This window comes from Canis lupus, chromosome 29, assembly GCF_003254725.2.
Source record: "Canis lupus dingo isolate Sandy chromosome 29, ASM325472v2, whole genome shotgun sequence".
Classification (NCBI taxonomy): Eukaryota; Metazoa; Chordata; class Mammalia; order Carnivora; family Canidae; genus Canis; species Canis lupus.
Window position 1 is genome coordinate 33553297 of NC_064271.1, and position 21666 is coordinate 33574962.

At 33.7% G+C, this 21666-nt stretch overlaps 1 protein-coding gene across 16 annotated transcripts in view; it reads left to right on the forward strand.

Moving 5' to 3' along the window:
- CNBD1 (cyclic nucleotide binding domain containing 1) overlaps positions 1–21666 on the forward strand; it is a 539688-nt gene that overhangs the window by 330175 nt on the left and 187847 nt on the right. For all 16 annotated transcript variants that reach the window (XR_003130387.3, XM_025433554.3, XM_025433558.3 and 13 more), the window contains 2 exons: positions 12545–12682; positions 13751–13883. Coding sequence is in view for 15 of the 16 variants with exons in the window: in XM_025433554.3 (XP_025289339.3) it covers positions 12545–12682; positions 13751–13883 (271 nt within the window). In the remaining variant the exon portion in view is untranslated. The remainder of the gene's footprint in view (positions 1–12544; positions 12683–13750; positions 13884–21666) is intronic.

Consider the following 21666-nt stretch of genomic DNA (forward strand, 5'->3'; position numbering starts at 1 on the left):
TCAGGCTCGCCTGCTTCTCCCTCTGCCTATGTCTCTGCCTCTCTCTCCGTGCCTCCATGGATAAATAAATAGAATCCTAAAAAAAACCCTACAAATACAAATCAAAACACACCTGTCAGAATGGCTAAAATTAACAACATAGGAAACAACAGATGTTAGTGAAGACGCAGAGAAAAGGGAACCCTCTTACACTGTTGAAGGGAATGAAAACTGGTGCAGCCACTCTGGAGAATAGTGTGGAGGTTCCTCAAAAAGTTAAAAAATAGAACTATCTTAGAATCCAGCAATTGTGATAGTAGGTATTTACCCAAAGGATATAAAAATACTGATTTAAAGGGGCACATGCTCCCAATATTTATAGCAGTATTATTAACAATACCCGAATTATGGAAAGAACCCAAATGTCCATCGCTGATGAATGGATACAGAAGATGTGGTGTATACACACACACACACACACACACACACACACGTGTAAAATGGAATATTACTCAGCCATCAAAAGGAATGAAATCTTAGTGATGTGGATGGAGCTTGAGTATATTATGCTAGGCAATTTAAATCAGCCAGAGATCCATCAAAATCCTAGAGAACACAAGCAACACCCTTTTTGATTTTGGCCACAGTAGCTTCTTGCAAGATACATCTATGAAGGCAAGGGAAACAAAAACAAAAATGAATTATTGGGACTTAATCAAGATAAAAAGCTTCTATACAGCACAAGAAACAGTCAACAAAACTCAAAGACAACCTACAGAATGGGAGAAGATATTTGCAAATGACCTATCAGATAAAGGGCTAGTATCCAAGATCTATAAAGAACTTATTAACCCAACATAAAGAAACAAACAATCCAATCATGAAATGGGCAAAACACATGAACAGAAATCTCACAGAGGAAGACATAGACATGGCCAACAAGCACATAAGAAAATGCTCTGCATCACTTGCCATCAGGGAAATACAAATCAAAACCACAATGAGATACCACCTCACACCAGTGAGAATGGGGAAAATTAACAAGACAGGAAACAACAAATGTTGGAGAGGATGTAGAGAAAGGGGAACTCTCTTGCACTGTTGGTGGGAATGTGAACTGGTACAGCCTCTCTGGAAAACTGTGGAGGTTCCTCAAAGAGTTAAAAATAGATCTGCCCTATGACCCAGCAATTGCACTGTTGGGGATTTACCCCAAAGATACAGATGCAGTGAAACGCCGGGACACCTGCACCCCAATGTTTCTAGCAGCAATGTCCACAATAGCCCAACTGTGGAAGGAGCCTTGGTGTCCATCGAAAGATGAATGGATAAAGAAGGTGTGGTCTATGTATACAATGGAATATTCCTCAGCCATTAGAAACGACAAATATCCACCGTTTACTTCGACATGGATGGAACTGGAGGGTATTATGCTGAGTGAAATAAGCCAGTCGGAGAAGGACAAACATTATATAGTCTCATTCATTCGGGGAATATAAAATATAGTGAAAGGGAATAAAGGGGAAAGGAGAGAAAATGAGTGAAAATATCGGTGAGGATGACAGAACATGAGAGACACCTAACTCTGGGAAATGGACAAGGGGTAGTGGAAAGGGAGGTGAGCAGGGGGTTGGGGTGACTGGGTGACGGGCACTGAGGGGGGCACTTGACGGGATGAGCACTGGGTGACATGCTATATGTTGGCAAATTGAACTCCAATAAAAAAAAATCAGCCAGAGAAAGACAGATAGCATATATTTAATTCATATGTAGAATTGAAGAAACAAAACAGATGAACACAGGAGAAAAAAAAAAGAGAAGGAGGCAAACCATTAGAGACTCTTAACTATAGAGAACAATCAGGGTTGCTGGAGGGGAGGTGGGTGGTGGGATGGGCTAATGGGTGATGAGTATTAAAGGAAGGCACTTGTGATGACTACTGGGTGTTATAGGTAAGTGATGAATCACTAAAATTGACTCCAGGAGCTAATATTACACTATATGTAACCTAAGGAGAATTCAAATAAAACCTTAAAACAAAAAAAATATATAACAATTAGGTTTTGTTCATCCCATGATACTCAGTAAAGAGAAGGCACACTTTGGATGAAGATTTTTTTCAACACATATAAATGGCAAAGGATTAAAATTTGGAATATATAATGATCTACAAATAAAGGGAAATTATGATGAAAAATTCAAAACATATAAATCAATCTTTTACTGAAGAGAAACTATGAATTAAGGAATTGACAAATGAAACATAGTTCTACCACTTTAGCAATCCAGTAAATATATAGTGAATACTTTTTACACTTTGAAATAAATGAAAATAAATAACAAGTGTAATCAATAATATTACTTACTATCAAATTGGAAAATATTAGAAATCAGAAAATACATAATGTTGGAGACTTGCAGAAATAGACATTGCATGCATTCATGATGCATGAAGGAGTATAAGGCAAAACCTGTATTTTAGAAAACAGTTTTGGTTTTAGATGTTAAAGTGGTAACACATCCTATAGCTTAGAAACTGCATCCTTAGGCCTGTATCTTAGAAAAATAGCTATATATGGTATAAAGAAGACATGACACGTATAATAATGCTTATACCATTTTATAGTCAAATACTGACAGCAAAAATGCTCATCAGCAAAATAATAAATTCTAATAAATGAGTATTGTCATGCAGCGAGGAAAAGTGAATGAACTACATTAACATAGTTGTATTTGAAAAACAATGTTCGGCAAAAACACAGAATAATGTTTACTGTTATTTAAAATAATGTGAAGAAATAAGTAAAACCACACTATCTTGTAGTTTCATACAGTTTTACTAAGATATAGTTAAAATTTAATATCCTGATAATTAGGATAATGGCTACGTCTACCTATATAGGAAAATTTGATTTCTTGAGTCAGAGAGTGGGCCCATAGGGGCTCATTTTATTGGTACTTTTATGTGTCTGTTATTCATTGAAAAGTTTAAAAAGTAAGCTCAACAGTTATAAAAGTAGAGAGTATAGTTAAGAAAATTATAATTCTTTAATGGTGAATATGGAAAATCCCAAAGGGCAGTTCAAAATACTTACTTTAAGTATAAGCAAAAATGTAAATATTAAATCATTTTCACGTTGAGATTAGGCTGACATAGTTATTTCAGTTTATATCTAAGCTTATTCAACTGAATCTTCTTTATAAGAACATATTAAACTCAGAATAAATGGATATATGAGCCATTGAATTCAGCGTTATGTGAATAAAATGTTCTATTTTGAATATAAAGTGAGAAAGCAGTGTGTCTGGCTTATTAAAAAGTCAACTATATAAAGCTACCAAAATATATCATTTTTCGTTTAAAATTCTAATCACAACAGAGCAATTAATTTAAAAATGAAAAACCATATAACACATGACTGATGTCAATCCATTAAGGAACTTTAGATTTTATAACTACAATAGCTAATGAATTGTGGTGAGCACTTATGTATGAATACCTATAAAGTATGCATTTTAACATATGCTCCATTAATTTTTTACTAAGATTTACATGCTAAGTTTTTGAAGTTTATGATTATTTACAGTAGATAGTAGATTTTCTTTTTTTTTTTTTTTTTTTTTTTTTTAAAAGTTGAGTTTTTCTTTTTTTTTTTTTTTTTTTTTTTTTTTTTTTTTATTTTTTGAATTTTTTATTTATTTATGATAGTCACAGAGAGAGGGAGAGAAAGAGACGCAGGCAGAGGGAGAAGCAGGCTCCATGCACCGGGAGCCCGATGTGGGATTCGATCCCGGGTCTCCAGGATCGCGCCCTGGGCCAAAGGCAGGCGCCAAACCGCTGCGCCACCCAGGGATCCCGATAGTAGATTTTCTTTAATTGACATTGTATTTTCTATTAAAATATAGAAGTATTTTTAGTTCTTAGTGTTTACTCTTAAGTGATTGTGAATATGCCACTCGTTAAATTTTCTGCAATATAACATCATAGTGAAAGAGCAATTTCACTGACACGCTAGAATGATTATTTCTAGTGGTTGAATGGTGTACTCCTACATATCAGATAGATTGATTTCTTCCTTGTAATAAGAAAGTAAAAATATCTCAAATAATGTTATGAAAAATGACTTTTCTCATCTATAACTAGTCAGCAATACTTATTGAGCATTAACAATGTTTAGAAAATTATGAAATATATTTTATTTGTCCAAGTGTTATTTTTTAATTAATTGGTTTAATTTTTTAACTATACTTCTGGTTGAATTATACATTCACTATTTTCAAATTAGATGAATGAGTGTTGAGTCATGCTGGTTGACCCCTTCAGAATTTAGTGTAGTTATTTAGGACCTTCTGAGGATATAGAATAAAAGACTATCTCTCTTTGGCAAAAAAAAAGTCAGCAGTCCAAATCTAACGACAGGAGAAGGAAACTGTTGTTCCAGTCTGTACTGAAGTTGATCTTTCTAAAACATAAAAAAAAATAATAATAATGTAGAAGGAAATCTTTGGGATATATCTGAGATTCAGTTCCTGGCTATCAGCTGAATGGTACTCATGTGTGAATAGAATGCAGCCTGGGCTGTTCAGAAGGTTTTACATCGTAGGTACTGTGACACTTATACAAGAACATGTTTCCTGTGAGTTCTTCAGGTACTATTTTCTTTGTCCATCTACACCTTTCCTGCACTCGTAGATATGTCTCTTATGTGTACTAGAAAATTTATGGGTTTTAAAAGACTTAAACAATTTAATTGACAGAGAAAACTAAACAGGACACACAAGTACATAAGACATATATACCCTGCAGAATAGCAATGAGTGCTCAGTACTTACATTATTATTAGTATTTGAATAGTTCAGGCATTAGAAATTTTGTTATTAATACAGTAGTATCCATTTATTTGCTTATCATGTATATGATATATGTAGAGAAGGAAAGAGAAAATGAGATGGAATATATATATGTGTGTGTATATATATATACACACACACACACACACACATATATATATAATATATAATTTCCCCCCCTTGGGGTTACTAATTCCTTCCTTGTATTGAGAAGCTACCATCTAATTTTTCTCCATTGATTTTTGGGAAGAGAAAGTCAAAACCAGGATAAGACTCTTCAGATAATTTTTCTAATTTGATCCTAATTTAAGTAAAAATTCCTGGACTATCTTGCCAGCATCTCCACCCTTCCTTTATTTTCTATGAGAAAGATTTAGATATCATTGTCTGATTGATTATTCTGAGTGATTTTTGTCACCCACTTCATATAGGGATGATAAGGGCAAGCAAACAAAGTCCGAACAAAAGAAACAGAGGTAGATCTTGTTTTAAAGAAACACTTTAATTTGCCAAGGCTCATGTTTTTGACTATGATGAGTGGCTTGCATTAAACCAATCTCCCTGCTGAGAACATGATAAAAGCTGGATAAAAGCAACCAATCAAGCAACTGTCTGAAAGTATTTAAGAGCAACCAAGGGAACCAGGATTTGAAGGGCCAAGAAAGAAAGGAAATATTGTTTTGAGCCAGGCATTTCCTGTTGCTTCTCTTTGAGGCATCTGCCAATTTGTAAGCCTCATGGGGATGAATAACTAAGCAGAAAGAAGTAGATCAGAACTTTCAGGAGTCTTAGAGTACCAGAGTGGCAAAACTGAACCAGAGTTCAGTCTAAGTAGACAATCAGAATTTGAGGAGCTGAGATACTGGGATAAAAGATAATCAGAGGAAAGGTAGCCTGATATGCCTTTCTTTTCTTTCAGGTATTTGCTTAATCCTAAGCTTTATGGAACAAGAGGCTAAAAACCTGTAAAAATCTGTATGTCAGAACCAGTAGGATGGATAGATGGATAGCTAGATGGGTAGAAAGATAGATGATAGATAGATAGATATAGATAGATAGATGATAGATGATAGATAGATAGATAGATAGATAGATAGATAGATAGATAGATGATAGAGATCGATAAGGAATCGGCTTAGGCAGTTATGGAGACTAGCAAATCCAAAATCTGCCAGACTAATACCTAGTTTGGGTCCAAAGTCTGGAAGATGCTGTAAAACCAATAATCACTGATGTCTAGGAAAATCAACTTAACGGCCACTGGATAAAGAATTTCCTAAATTCTTCCTTATTGGGTTGTGGATTTGTCTTTTGTTTTAATCGGGTCTTCAGCTGATTGAATGAACCCTGCCACAGTACAGAAACCAATCTTCTTTATTCTGTGAACTAATTTAAATGTTCAGCTCATCCAGAAACACCCAGAATAATATTTGAACAATTTACCTGGGTATTCCATGACCCAGTCAAGTTGACACACAAAATTAACCATCACAGTAAGCAAGTAAAAATATGCAACTACAAATCTAACAAGAATTGTCATCAGTCTCATAGCATTTAACGGGTAGCAATTAAGAGTTCTGTATCCAGCAAGGATAAGAAGTTCTGATAAACGTGTTAGTCTATCAATTTAAACCTAAAACTAAATGCTGACACACCTTATTACAAATACACAGGAAGTTGCAAATTAAAATAATGCAAGATGATAAACCAGATTACACTAACCCAAAGAAGGCTGGTGTAGCTCTACTAATAGTAGGCAAAGTAGACTTTATTCCAAGAACATTATTAAAGGTAAAAAGGGATATTTCATAATTAAAGTGAAATTTGTATGCACTGAAAATTATTACCTCAAAATACATAAATATTGATAAAGAAAAGAAAAAAAGAAAAAAAAGAAAGAAAGAAAGAAAGAAAGAAAGAAAGAAAGAAAGAAAGAAAGAAAGAAAAGTAAACAAATCCACAACTATAGAAGATGATTTTAATAGATATCACTAAGGGATAGGGAACCAGACCAAATACACACACACACACACACACACACACACACACACACATATCAGTGGAGATACAGAAATTCTAAACAACACAATTAACAAACTTGATTTAATAGACCTGTATTCAATGTTGCAAACAATTGCAGAATGTATGTTCCTCTTAAGTGTACATGGTACTTTTTAAAAAAATATTTATTTATTCATGAGAGAGAATGGCAGACATAGGTAGAGGGAGAAGCAAGCTCCCTGCGGGAAGCCTGATGTGGGACTCATTCTCAGGACCCTGGGATCACAAAGTGAGCCAAAGGCAGATGCTCAACCACTGAGCCACTCAGGTGTCCCTGCACATGGAACATTTTTAAAATTGATTTAGTGCTAGGGTATAAATTGAGTCTCAACAAATTTCAAATGATTATGTCCTATAATCACAGTGGAATTAAGTAAGCATCAGATAAACCCTATATGCCAACTTTAACATTTACCTAATAGAGAAGTTAATGTTTTACTACTAAACCTTTAAAACTTAAGGATATTTAATTATAATTGCACAGGTCTTAACGTGGTACCAAATGATGATTATTCAACCCAGGTTCCTTTGCTGCTGAAAATCTTCCTGTGTTAGAGGCAAGGAACACATTTCTTTATCCTCAAAGTTTTAAGATAGTAATATAATATATTTAATATTTTTAGAATGCCCTTACTTATGAGAGCATATTATAGAACAATATAATAGAGCACATAATTTATTAGAAATCAGACTGGGGTGATGTAGGTAGCTTTAGAAAAGAGACAGGAATTAAACTGGGTCTGAAACTGGGTAGAATTCAAATCAACAGTCAGTGTGTTAGGTATTTCAGAAAAGAGCTTCATGTAAATGATTGAGAAGGTAGAAATGCCCTGAGAATGTTTGAAGAAACTCTCTGTTTTGGAGAAAATAAAAAGAATTTCTTCTACTTTTCTGATCTATTATGATATTTAGACTCTTCTTGCCAAAGTGTATGAGAAACATAATCGGAAGCTTTATTTAGACAACTTTTAAAGAAGACTTTATTGACCAAATCTACAATTGTCTTGAGTTGTAGGTTTTACATAGAGACTGCATAGTTATTCATACAACCTTCAAATATCAATTCTTTTCCTGTAGACTGGAAATGTTTTCCTCTTTGGCTCAGCATACAGGTTTGGAATGAATGTACCCAGGGAATTTAGGCAGGCATGTCGGTCTCTTAACCAGTGGGTTGAGTAGTCCCAATCAGGCTGTCCTTACATTCAGGTTGGTTCCTGCTTCTACCTTTTAGGTATCACATTTACCCCGAATATGGCCCAAGTCCACCATAAGCATGTCAGAGATTATAAAATGCGGCATTTTCACATTACTTTCTTATTGTACAACATTATTTGGTTATGAGAATGTACTTTCTAAATGAGCCATTTTAATCATAGGGGAAATGCAATTTTTTTTTTCTGAGACATAGACACCTTTGAGAATCTAATGAAAGCTGTAGAAAGTCATTCAAAGAAATAAAAACAACAGAAATTTACAAACTGAGGAAGAATCACAAACTGTGGAATGAGACAGGAGGAGTTCAAGAATCTTCTAAAAAGTCCATCCTTGTACCAAGACTCTGAACCCTTGATCTAAAGAGGCTTTGTATTTTCTGCCTGCCTCTTCAGACTCTTTTTTTTTTTTTTAAAGATTTTGTTTATTTATTCATGAGAGATACACAGAGAGAGGCAGACGCATAGGCAGAGGGAGAAGCAGGTGCCTTACAGGGAGCCCGATGCAAGACTCCATCCCGGATCCTGGAATCAAGCCCTGAGCCAAAGGCCGATGCTCAACCACTGAGTCACCCAGGCCTCCAGTCCCTGCCTCTTCAGTCTCTTAGGGAGAAAAATTGTTCCACAGGGTTAGGAACAGGACCTTTCCTTGGTTTAAAAATAGCAATTCCAACTTTAGTTATTGATCTTGTTTAATGTGTAAATGCCTGAAAGCTAGAAGCATTAGAAAAATAATACAAGAGGAACAAAAATTATACTTGTAAAAGTCTATTGTTTTTTAGAAACAGTAAAATGCTGCTTGAAACAAACATCAACAGTGTTTTTACTCAAAATAAATCTTAATGATTTACCAACTCTTGTTTTTCAGAAGCAATTGTTTGGCTCATATATTATTAGAAAAGTGTAATAATTTTCAATCATGGGAATACATCATTTCCCAATAAAGATAATTATCTATTTTTCAGTAAAATAGCATGAGAATTTAGAAGTGAGAGAAATGGCTCCTTTTGTTACTTCCAACAACCATTTCCAGCAAAATACGATGATCTATCTAACCTTAATGAATGTTTTCCTCCAAATTGAGAAGGATGGACTTGTTCATAATTTAAATAGCTTTGTAATATTGCCAGATTTCAAAATTGCTACGTTTATTGAAAATTTCAGAAAATACAGTTATATAGTAAACAATGATAGTTATCTGCACTTTCATCATTCAGAGATAACTATATATGTCTAATATATATCATTTAATATATTTCATATATCACTATAAAAATATCAAGAGAGATAACATAGGTGTGGAAAATAACATAACATGTTATTCTGAATCTGCATTTTAAATCTCTCTTAAAATGTCCGAAACTTAAAATTTAATACATACTCAGTGTTGTAACTGAAAGAAAATATGTTTTAAGGGAAAGATAATTAAATCTTTTGTCATTTTAGCCCCACTTCTCCCCTGAATGGCCTGGTATTTATACTTGCACAACTTTCTCTGAGTCCACATAAACATATGAACAATTATATAAACTAATACAGATTACTTTCTTTGTAACTGTTCAGTTTATAAAAATTTTCAACATATATTTTTACCTGCTATTTTTTTTATTATAAGAATTGTTAAAGGTTAAGATACATAGATTTTACTAATTTTAAACAGTATGTAAAAACTTAGACTTAATTGAATACACACACAAACACACGTTAATTAGTGGCCATTAAAAAAGACTCCAGTTGGGGGTTATTAAAAAGTGATACATTAAACTTATTGTAAATATATCTTTAAGGGGTCACCTAGGTGGCTCAGTTAGTTGAGCCTTCAGCTCAGGTCATGATCCCAGGACCTGGGATTGAGCCCTGCATTGGGTTCTTGCTCAGCGGGGAGTCTGCTTCTCCCTCTCCCTCTGCCTCTCCCCTCCACTGGTGCTCTCTTTCTTCCTCTCTCAATCTCTCTCTCAAATGAATAAATAAAATTTTTAAATATATATATATATCCTTAGGAATGCATTTTTCCGTAAGGTAGATCCTATGAGACGAGTGTCAGGATAAAGTATTTCATTTCATACAATCTTTGTTTATTTTAGTAAATATTGCCAGATTATTTCTCATTTTAAAAAGTTTTTAGAGTTTCCCGAGTTACGTATGAAAATATTACTCCAGTCTCATAAGTTAGAGTACTTTAATATTTCCAATCTGATAGATGAATAAACATTTCTCTATTAGTAAGGTTGAGAATGTTTCTTTTGTGTGTGATTTGTTTAGTTGTTTTTTTCTGGAAGTTATTTTTTTTTTGATAATTTGTCATTTTCTATAATTATTTGTTTTTGTTGTCCTATTTAGGTCAAATTATAGGTGTTATATATTTTAGGGATATAGTAAATTTCGTCACTTTTTTGTGTCATGTTTATTTTCTTTTCCATTTGTGAAGTTCCAATTTCTATACTATTAAATTTGCAGTTTTAACTATGAACACTTATATAATCCTTTTTATTTCCTAGTTTGAAAGTATAAAGATTCTCAATAACTTTTATCTTCCTGCTCTTCTCTTTGTATTTGCTGTTGTAAAAGTGTTTAAATCTATGTTATTTTACAGGTACCCTATATTATTTATTTTAAAAATATTGCATGCCAATAAATTTTATTTACATTTACCCATTTTTTATCAACTGTTTTGTATTTGTCTTTGGGTTTGGTATTGTTCCTTCATTTCTAAGAGTCACATCGTCCCTATTCTGGAAAATTTGGGACCAGTATCACTGATGTGATAATTACTCCTCTCCCATTATTTTTGGTTTCTTCTGGAAATCCTAATAGATATATGCTGAATGGCCACCATCTTTCTTTCACTTTTCTTAAAGTCTTATATCAAAATCCCTCTATATTTTATATGTTTTATTCTGAATGTTTTACTCATGGATATAATAATTCATTTCATGAATTATTTCTTAAGTTTTAACTAAAGTATCCACTGAGTTTTTGTAATAATTGTTTTTTACTTATAAAAGTTTAATTTTATTCTTTTGCAAAATGCCTCCTTTTGCTTCCATCATGTTATACTCCAATTTTATAATCTAATATATTGATTGCATATAGCTTTTTTTAGGTTGTTCAATATTTTTTCAGGTTCTTTGTTGAGTTCCTCCCATAGGGGTTTTGTCACTTGTGAGGCTTGTAATTTTTTATTGTGATTTTGTTATTAACATGGATTGCTTCCTATGTGAATTCCTTTTATCCTCAATTCATACCTAAGGTTTTAAATTTGCATGTTCCTGGATTCTAGGTGTTTTACTAGTTGTGTAGCAGACTATACAGTAATTTTTAAGCTAGGAGTCCTGCACTATGTGTAAATGTATACTATTCACCTACGCAAGTTATAGACCTAGGAACCTGATTTTGTGACAACTCTACCCAGTTCCCTAGCTAGATTAGTGGGTGGAGTTTTTGTTACCTCCATTTCACATAGAGGTGATTCTCCAAGGTCCTAGGCTTTAGGCAAGAGAGCTCAATTTCAATTCCTTACCTTGTATGGTCCTGGGTCTCATCTATTTCCACATGTATGACAAATCCTGGAACTTAACCCTTTAGGCCTGTATCCTAGTCTCATATCACTGTGAACCACTTTGGCTTCATCAGTAATTGTTTAAAATTCCTCTTTATTTCTGGACTTGCAGATTGAAGCTCAGCTATCCAAGCTCGAGCTTGGATAGAAAGAAAACAATTCAGCCTTTCTATGGATTTAAAATGGAAGAGTGGAGGTCCTCTTATATTATCTTAGCCATATAGACCTGATATTTTCCCAGAGAAGCTTCTCAATTTCATAGATATGTATTATCCATGGTATATATTTTCCCCCAGGCAAACATGAATATAGATCCTCTATGTAACTACGTATATTCTCATTATATCCTAATAATTACAATATTGTTCTAGTGTAACATTTTTAGCATGCTAAATATTTATTTTTTACATATTGTATTAGGAGACTCTACATGTGTGTATGTGTATATATTTATATACTGCATAACACTATATTAATTTTCATTATTACTACCAACGTGTGAGAATAATAAAATAAACAGAAGACCAGTGTACTTTTTTCTTCACTCTTTCAACAAATATTTATTGAATGGGTGCTATGTTTCAAGCATTATTCCAGGTACTTAAAATGAATCAGTGGATAAAACAGAAGATCTATCTTATAAGTTATTTCTTTCATGCTAGTGAAAAAGTGGAAGCTTTTCCTTCCTTTGGGAAGGTAGCATCGGGCAGAAGTATGACAGCCTTGCAAGACTGTTTAGATCCCCTTCTTTCACAGAGTTGGCATTTGACCTGCCATCATCCTTTTTGCAGACTCTTCGAGACTGCTTCTATTACCACCACTACTGGTATTTTTATGTTGATGAGTGATAATGAAGTTTAAATTACATCTGTATTTTTTACAGCTTGGACAGTGGAGTACCTTTGGGACTCTGGAAGTTGCAGCTCAGACTGAATCAGAAACAAAGGAGTACTCGGTGATCACAGAAGAAGACTGTGAAATTCTTAAAATCTCTGCAAAGAATTATGCGAGGTTAAAATCGGTATGAGCATACCTAATCTATATATTAACACAATATGTGTGTAAATTCAAGTTTTATCTCTAGACAGAAGATGTTCATATCTTTTTTATTTTTTAATATAACTTGACTTGGAGCCATAAAAATGTGGCTTATTTGATGAACATTATCTAAGCTTTTGATGATGATGGGTAGTTGAAGTGGAAAGAAAGATCTCCCTGGATATATTTTGTGTATATCTTTAGCACTTTTGGTTTTTCCTGAATTTAAAATCCATTCATTTATACATTCATTTATTCATGTATTCATTCAACAAACATATGTTTTGGATGTCAACAGCTTGTCATGTGTTAGGGATACCAGATAATCTTACAGACAGATCTCTAAATCTGTACAGTCCATCTGAGGAGAAAAAATACTTGGAAGTGATTGGTATGCTATTTCATTGCTTTAATAGACCCAGGGTCACATGAATAGGTGATCACAACTTAATTCTGACCCCTTAATTCAGCTACATTAAGATAACTTATTTACTTTATGTTTACTGATTTATTCTACTTTAGTCAACTCCAAAATGTTCCCTCTTTTTGATTTCTCCTTTCCTGATGACAGAGAAAGTTTATATAAATGACTGCATTGAAAGGCCCCCATTGTCCTTCTCTGCCAGCTTTTCTTGATAGGATCTAAGTCTGGAGCAGGTGCAACAAACCATTGACATCAGCTAGTTGTGTGCTCAGGTTGGAGGGAGATGAGGAGACATCCATCTTCTTGATTTAGGTCTCTAATAATATAAGTATCAGTTATTCAATATTATCAAGTATAACTTTTGAGTTTAGTCTTGACTATGACAGGATTTCTTAAAAATGCTAAAACATTTATGGAAGTCTAAAAATATTATGAAAGGTGGGAAAATATAATTTTAGTAGCAGATCTGAAGACTAAATTTCAGTATGATTATATGATTATAGAATGATGGTCCTACAAAATTCAAATGTATTTTATGCAATTTACATTCATATGACCTTTATTTTCTGTTATTGCCATTTATCTATCTGCTATTCATTTTTCCTTCTTTTTAAATGACTTTTTCAGGAAAAAATAAAACTTGAAAATAAGCAAAAGGTGAAATTAATTCGTAAATGTCCATATTATGAAGAATGGCCTACTTTATCCATATATGAATTAGTTGCACTCATTAAATGGAAAAAATTTCCACCAGGTCACAGTGAGTTTAATGCAATTTTGGATCATTTTCTTTACATAACGTATTATTGGAATTTATACTTTTTTATAATTTTAATGTTTTATATAATATTTATTCATATGAGTGTTTCCCTAATTTCTTAATGTAGACTTTTAATTGGACATTTAGCTTATTGCCTGTTTTTATTAAAAAATCATTCTGTATTGGCTTGAAAACTGATCTCAGAACTGACCTTATTTCCATATCCCTCTATACTTCTCCATGGCCCTGCCCTTCTTGCACCACCCTGACAGTTAACACAAGGACCATAAGGGGAAATGCAGAGAGAAGTTATATTCATTTTTCCTTTTCTTCTGATTGGAAACCTACTTAAGCAGCAAGTTTGCTTCTCTGTACCTGCACTGCACATTATTAGTGGAAAGATAGAGAAAAGGTGAGGCTGAGATAAGGGGTAGCAGCAGTGAAGCTGCCAACATTTCCAATATTTGGCATGGCAGGGTTGTATGGATTTCCTGCTTACATGTACACAAAAGGTGTAAGTGGCATTAAGTCATTTTGTACAACTGTTTCTGTCAATGAGAGCCCATTAAGTAAGAGATGTCACCTTCTATGGATTGAATGTTTGTGTCCCACAAAACTCATATTGAAGCCCTAATCTCCAATATGATGTTATTTGGAGGAGGGACCTTTGAGAGATGATTAAGTCATTAACGTGGAGCCCTTATGTATGGGCTTAATGCCTTTATAAGAAGAAACATAAGAGAGATTATCTCTTTCTCGGTCATATGAGGATACAAGAAGGCAGTTGTCTGCAAACAAGAAAGAGGGATCTTACCAGACACTGAATCTGCTGGCATCTTGATCTTGGACTTTTTCAGCATCCAAAACTGTGAGAAATAAATGTTTGTTGTTTAGGCCATCCAGCCTATGATATTTGTTGTATCAGCCCAAACTGACTAAGACACCAACATAAGAGGAACTGTGGGTAGATTTCCTTCAATAAGGAGATCTTTTGCCCTACAAGAGATAGCCACAAACAACAGAGAGAGGTTTGCAGCCTTGCTTGGTTTTTCTCTGTAGTGGAACAATGGATTATAATAGAAGAGATAGTGTTTGAGAGAAATACTTCCATTTCATACCTACAGAACCATAAATATGAGGGAAATGTTGGCAGGAGGAGAACATTTCTGAATTAAATTTAACCTTCTAAAAAGAATGAGTCTGAGTTGCAAATTCCATAATGTGACTGTTAATAAAAATATGGTGGAGTTAAGAAAAATCTGAGTAATATATCCTTTAAGGGAGTCACTGTGTAATAGAAAAGTGAGGTATAGCATAGAACCAATACAGAAGGTTCCTTTATTAGAAGAAAAGTAAATATCACTAGAGGCAAGATTATGCTTCAAAAACTGAGATTCTCTAATAAACTTGCTAAGTTTGGTGAGATGATAGCCCTTTACTAAGTTATTTCCAATTTTTTTCCAGTTCTTATTTTTATATTTTATTATCACTCTTAAAAACTAGTGTTTAACCCATATTTTTTAACCCATATTTATATATATTTTTTCTTTCTTGGAAAAGTTGAATTTTAGATGTATTTTTGTTCATGAAACATTTTTTTCTAATGAGTTATGAATGCCATTTTTGGCCAACAGTACATTTAAGAAAGCAAGTAGTACCTGACTTGGGAAAAATTAGGAATTGAGCACTTCTAAATTTAGCATATGTATTGTATAGAAACAATTTTTTAAAAAATATGGCTGTTTTGATTTATCATGGGTTCCTCCTTTTGTATCAGAAACAGCACATTTTGGTCCATGCCTCATTTCCAGGGCTATTTTGTATATAAAAAAAAATAATGTCTCAGTCTTGCCCATCTATAAGAATATTAATATATTTTAGGTTATTGTAAAGAAGGAAAGAGGGGCTCCTGGGCAGCTCAGTCAGTTAAGCGTTAGACTTTTGATTTCAGCTGAGGTCGTGATCTCAGGGTCATTGGATGAAGCCCCACACGGGGCTCTGTGCTCATTGTCTCCTCTCTCTGCTCCTCCCGCTGCTTGTGCTCTCTCTCTCCATTGCTCTCTCTCTCTCTCAAATAAATAAATAAAATCTCTTACAAAATAAAATAAAAAGGTTGAAAAAAACTGTAATCAAAAATATTTTCAATTATGTATGTGAGCTAAAAGAATGTGGAATTTTAGAAAGGGGAATAATTACGAGCTTTTAATGTATTTGATTACTAATGATGACTAATATGTGTCTCAGTCTAAAATATCAATCTAAAATTCTTAAATTTGGCATCAGAATTAAGGTAGTACTGATTTTCTTTAAAAGATTTTATTTATTTATGAGAGACACACATACAGAGAGAGAGAGAGAGGCAGAGACACAGGCAGAGGGAGAAGTAGGCTCCATTCAGGGAGCCCAATGTGGGACTTGATCCTGGGTCTCCAGGATCACACCCTGGGCTGAAGGCAGGTGCTAAACCGCTGAGCCATCCAGGGATCCCAAGGTAGTACTGAGTTGATGCAGTTTCTTAGACTAATATTGGGTTCAAGTTCTTTTTAGTAAATGCGTTTAAAAATAATGGTGGACTCTATTTATTGCAATGGACTGTGATTATGTTGAATAAGTCAAAAGTAGCATTATTTTCCCACTGATTCGCAAATATAAATATGTGGTGCTTACATTTATAAAGTTTTAAAAATCATTTGTCCTCCTTAGAGAGGAATGACAATTACAGTAAATGATCTTCAAAGCCTCTTTCAACCCTGAAATACTGTGGTTCTTATAAATAAACATACCTAGGTGAAGAATAAATTCTGTCAACCTAATCAGATTTTCTTATATGACAGTGACAAACTTGATATATCAAAGAGAAGCATTAGATGTAATACTTCTCGACTTTGCTCAAGATTTATTTTGAATTTTTATCAGAAAATGTAGAGGCTCTAGCTCAAATTATACTTTTATTATCTTGGTTTAAAATTAGCATGAGTATGATTTCCAAGGCATAATTATGTGTGTTTTGATCTTCTTTTAAGAATGTATATTGGATGAAGTTTCAGTGAGATTTAGTTAATTATTCAAAAGCTTGATAGAATTTAGAATTAATCCTTGGCAATCTATGAAATAAGTAAAGCTTATCTCTGGCTCTATTTCCTTTGTTAACTTCCTAAGTCTTCTTACTTTTGCTTCACATGCCCAGGGATCCTGACTATAATGAATGTGTACAATGCTGCTAGTAATTTGGGCATGTCCGGTTTGTATCACACCGATTAAAGTCTTCCCAGATGTTATTTATTTTTTCAAAGTAAGACTGGCTGGAAAAAGACAACCAGCTTTTCTCACTAATCAGCCTGTTTCTGTGGTTATTGTGTATAAGAAAAAAAAGTTAACTTGGCATCAGTAAACTCTTTATGAATATTTTATTGTTAAGGTGCTTATATCATTATGCTCTATCTTTTCCAAGCAGAATATGACATAGCAAACCATAACTAGAGATACTTAAAAAAAGTAACCAATTTAGCTCTGAAAGATACAATAGGACAATATAATAACAGTTAAAAAAAATCTCGTCTTCCCAAATGAAAAGTGGAGAGTTTCAGACACAAATATGTACTTTGAACCTCTACCAAACAGAAGTGTAAAGTTCTGGGCTCTAGATTCCAGTAACTCTTTGGCTTCAGGTTCTTGCATATCAAATAACTCTGTAGGGTTTTAAACTCTTTAGTTGGATTGTACATTCTTGAGCATCCGTAACCAGGCTTGTACTTTAGAGACGCTATTGATTTTGATTTTTCCCCCTCCATTCCTTTCTTATGGGCATCTTTTGTATTGACTGGATATTTTCCAGTGTAATATATTAATTCATTTAGTGATTTCTTAATAGATTTGTTAAGAGCAGTTTTAGGGTCACAGCAAAAGTGAGCAGAAGAAACAGAGGTTTCACATGTACTCCTACCCCAATCTTGCATAGCATTTTCCCACTATTAATGTGCTCCATGAGACTAGTACATTTGTTACAAGTAATAAACCTACATTAAACCATCATTATCATTGGAACATTATCAGACAAAGCTCATGATTTCCTTTACGTCTCACTTCTGGTGTCGGACATTCTCTGAGTTGGATGAATATGTAATGATATTTATCCACCATCACAGTATCATATAATTTCACTGCCCTAAAAATCCTCTGCACTCCATACATCCATTCCTTACCCTTCCCTAACAACTGGCGACCACTTATCTTTTTGCTGTTTTTTTTTTAACGTTTTTGCTATTTCCAGAGTCTCATAGAATTAGAAACATACAGTATGTACCCTTTTTAGAATGTTCTCTTTCACTCAATAATATATATTTAAGGTTTTTCTATGTCTTTTTGTGGTTTAATAGTTCATTTCTTTTGAATGCTGGATAATATTCTCTTATCTGGATATTTATCCATGCATCTACTGAAGGAAATCTTTGTTGCTTCCGGATTTTGGAAATTTATAAATGAAGCTGTTATAAATATCCTTAGGCAGATTTTTGTATGGACATAAGTTTTCAACTTTGGGTAAATATCAAGGAGCACAGTTCCTGGATAGTATATTAATAGTAAGTTTAGTTTTGTAAGAAACTGCCAAACTGTCTTCTTAAGTGGCTGTACCTTTTTGCATTCCCATCATTAGTGAGAGTTCATGTTATTCCACATCTACATAAGCATTTGGTGTCGTCAGTGTTCTGGATTTTGTCCACTTAAGTAGATGTGTAGCGATATTTCACTGTTGTTCTAATTTGCGTTTCCCTGATAGAATTTGAATGAAGCATCTGCTCACATGTCTATTTCCAATCTATACATCTTTTTTGGTGAGGTGTCTGTTAAGGTCTTGGCCCATCTTTTAATCAAATTTTTTGGTTATTGTTAGGAGTTGTTTATTTTGGATAACGGTGCTTTTTCAGATATATCTTTTGCAAATATTTTCTCCCCAACTGTGCCTTGTCTTCTCATTCTCTTGACATTTTTCTTGATAGTTGGGCATGAGGTACTTTGTAAATACAACTTCTTTTTTTTTTTTAACACAACTTCTTTAAGTAGGTTTTAGTAATATGGTCATAAGGTTTAGGGGAAGAAGTGTTTTATAGTCTTATGATTAGGGCTCAGTGTTTCAGTGGGCTTATGCCTCAGGAATGGGAGTTTCACTTATACTTCTTAGTCTTCTCCACCCATCTGCACCCCCACATTAAATTGGACAGGATGGCCGGTGTGGGCTGAAGTTAGTTACTTCCCTTCTCTAGTTCAGTTAGGATCTGATAAAACCCCATTAGGTTAGACTGGTTAACTAGTTTCCCCTGAGGGCAAGCCTTGCTTATTTCATGCCAGAAACATGAGAAATTTTTCTCTAATATATATTGTAGGAACTTAGTAAAGATCCAAGAGATAAAACTCACGAAAGTGTGGGGTCTTCTGAATCCTGGGTCCCCTTGGAATTTTAAGCTCAGATTTGTCCACAGTGAAGCTTCAGCAGTTTGTCAAGTACAGTTTAGATTTTCCTACCCCCAGCACTGGTTTCTAAGGAGGTTTCTTTTCTGCTAAGTTGTGATTCTTTGTATTTGCTGGTTAGTCTCTCCAGTTTGTGGGGGCAGCAGCTTGCCCTTTGACCTCATTCCTCTTATGAGTTAAAAATTCTTGATTTTTCAAGGTTGTTTTTTTTTTTTAAGTCTTTACTTGTTAGAATGAAGTACTGACTCCCAAGCTCCTTGAAAGCTCGATCAGAAAAACTGATTTTTCACTATTTTTGTTATTTCCTTTATGTTTGTTCCAGGGCTAATAAAATATATCTCAACTTATCAGAATCTACTTCAGATTTTTACTAACTTAATTCCAGCTAGATATAGAAATATTACAATATATAACTTGATTTTCATTCTTTATGTGCTATTATCATTATACATATCACATTTATATATGTTCAGATTGAACAATAAATTGTTATTATATTATCTAATCTTACATATCTTAAAAGAACTGTGAGAAGAAAGTAGTGCAAGTATATTTTTATAGTGTTTGTTATATTAAATACCTTATTTACCATTTCTAGTTATCTTCATTTATTCCTGCGGATCTGATATACCATCTGATATCCTTTCCTTAGTCCAATATTAGTTTATTCCAACCTGCCACCTTGTGTTGTTATTGGTGAATGTATACACATCTATATTACAGACCTCGAATCAGGATTGTGTACCTATTATTTCACACAATCACTCTCCAAGTCATTTAAAAGAAGAAGCAGCAATGTGCACTTATGCTGACTTTTATAATTATATATTTACCTTTAACAGTACTTTTTAATTTTTCTAGCAGATTTGAATTTCTGATTGGTATTGCTTACTTCCAGTCTGAAGAAGTTCCTTTAGTATTTGTGATAGCAACAGATAATGTCAGATTTATTTAAACTGGGGCTGTTTCTCCTTTTTGAAAGATATCTTTGTTGATAGTGTTGATATTCTGTTTTTGGCACACTTTGAATACATTATTCATTGTCTTCTAGTTTCAAGGGTTTTTTGTTGTTGTTGTTGAGAAGTGAGCTTTTTGTCTTACTGTGGCTCACCTCTAAGTGATGAGTCATTTTTCTCCTGTTGCTTTTGAGATTTTCTCCTTGTCTTTGACATGTACCATTTTTACTAGAATGCTTCTTACCCAGCCCCAGAATCCTGTCACCACTTTAACATCTTCTCTCCTCTTGTCCCCACTTTCCTTTCCCACAGTTTATACTATATCATATACACTCAACTATACTGACTGGTACTAAAATAAAGTTTATCTTATCGTTCAACTCCTTAGCATATTTATTCTTCTCATTGTTATTAAGATACAAAATCCTTAATACAGTTTAAAAGACCAGTTGCATCCGGGTCTTGCCTGTGTCTCCAAGTTTTATATTGAGTAATCTTTTTTTCCTGTTCACGTTTCAGTCATTCTGGATTTTTATGACCTTTATTACTCCTTCCTCTCAAGATCTTTACAAATGCTGTTTCCACTTCTTAGAGTAATTCCTCAACCTTCACCTCATTGAATTTACTTATTGTTAAGATCATTTTTCTTATACCAACTTAGATTCTACTGATGTCACTCTACTCTGGGAGACTCTATTCATTCCATTCTGAGGGTTCAGCAAACTTCTATAAAAGGCCAGATAGTAAATATTTTAAGTTTTGCAAATCATGTATAGTCTGTTGCTGTTCCTTCCCACTTCCTACTCTCCTTCCTCCTCTTCTTCTTTGTCCTATTCTTCTAACTCTTCTTCTTTTTCTTCATCTTCTCCTTTTCAGCCTCTTTAAAATTATAAAATATGTTTTTAGCTGGAGGAATGTACAGAAATAAGTCTCAACCCAGATTTGACCCATGGGCTAAAATTTGCTAACCCCTGTTCTATCTTAGCTTGCATCATGTTATTTACCAATAAGCTATGAGCTGGTTTTCTTACTAGATTTCACACTCCTCTGGAACATGTCCATCGCATTTTTCAGTACACAAGAGAGTACCTAGAATTTGTAGGTCTTTATATGTTGAATGAAAGGTTGAATGAGTATTTCGAAGTCAGTGTTTGCCTTGAGCTAAAGTTATGGCACATTTCTTCCAGGAGTAAATAATTCAACTCTTTGCTGCTCAGTATGTGTGGATTAGCATATATTTTCTCTATACAAGGGAAAGGTATTAACTAAATAAATCTTAGTATATTTGGACATACTTTTGTTGTTAAGTCTCAATTAAAACAAAATTTGTTGCTTCATTCTATCTTTGAGTAGAAATTTAA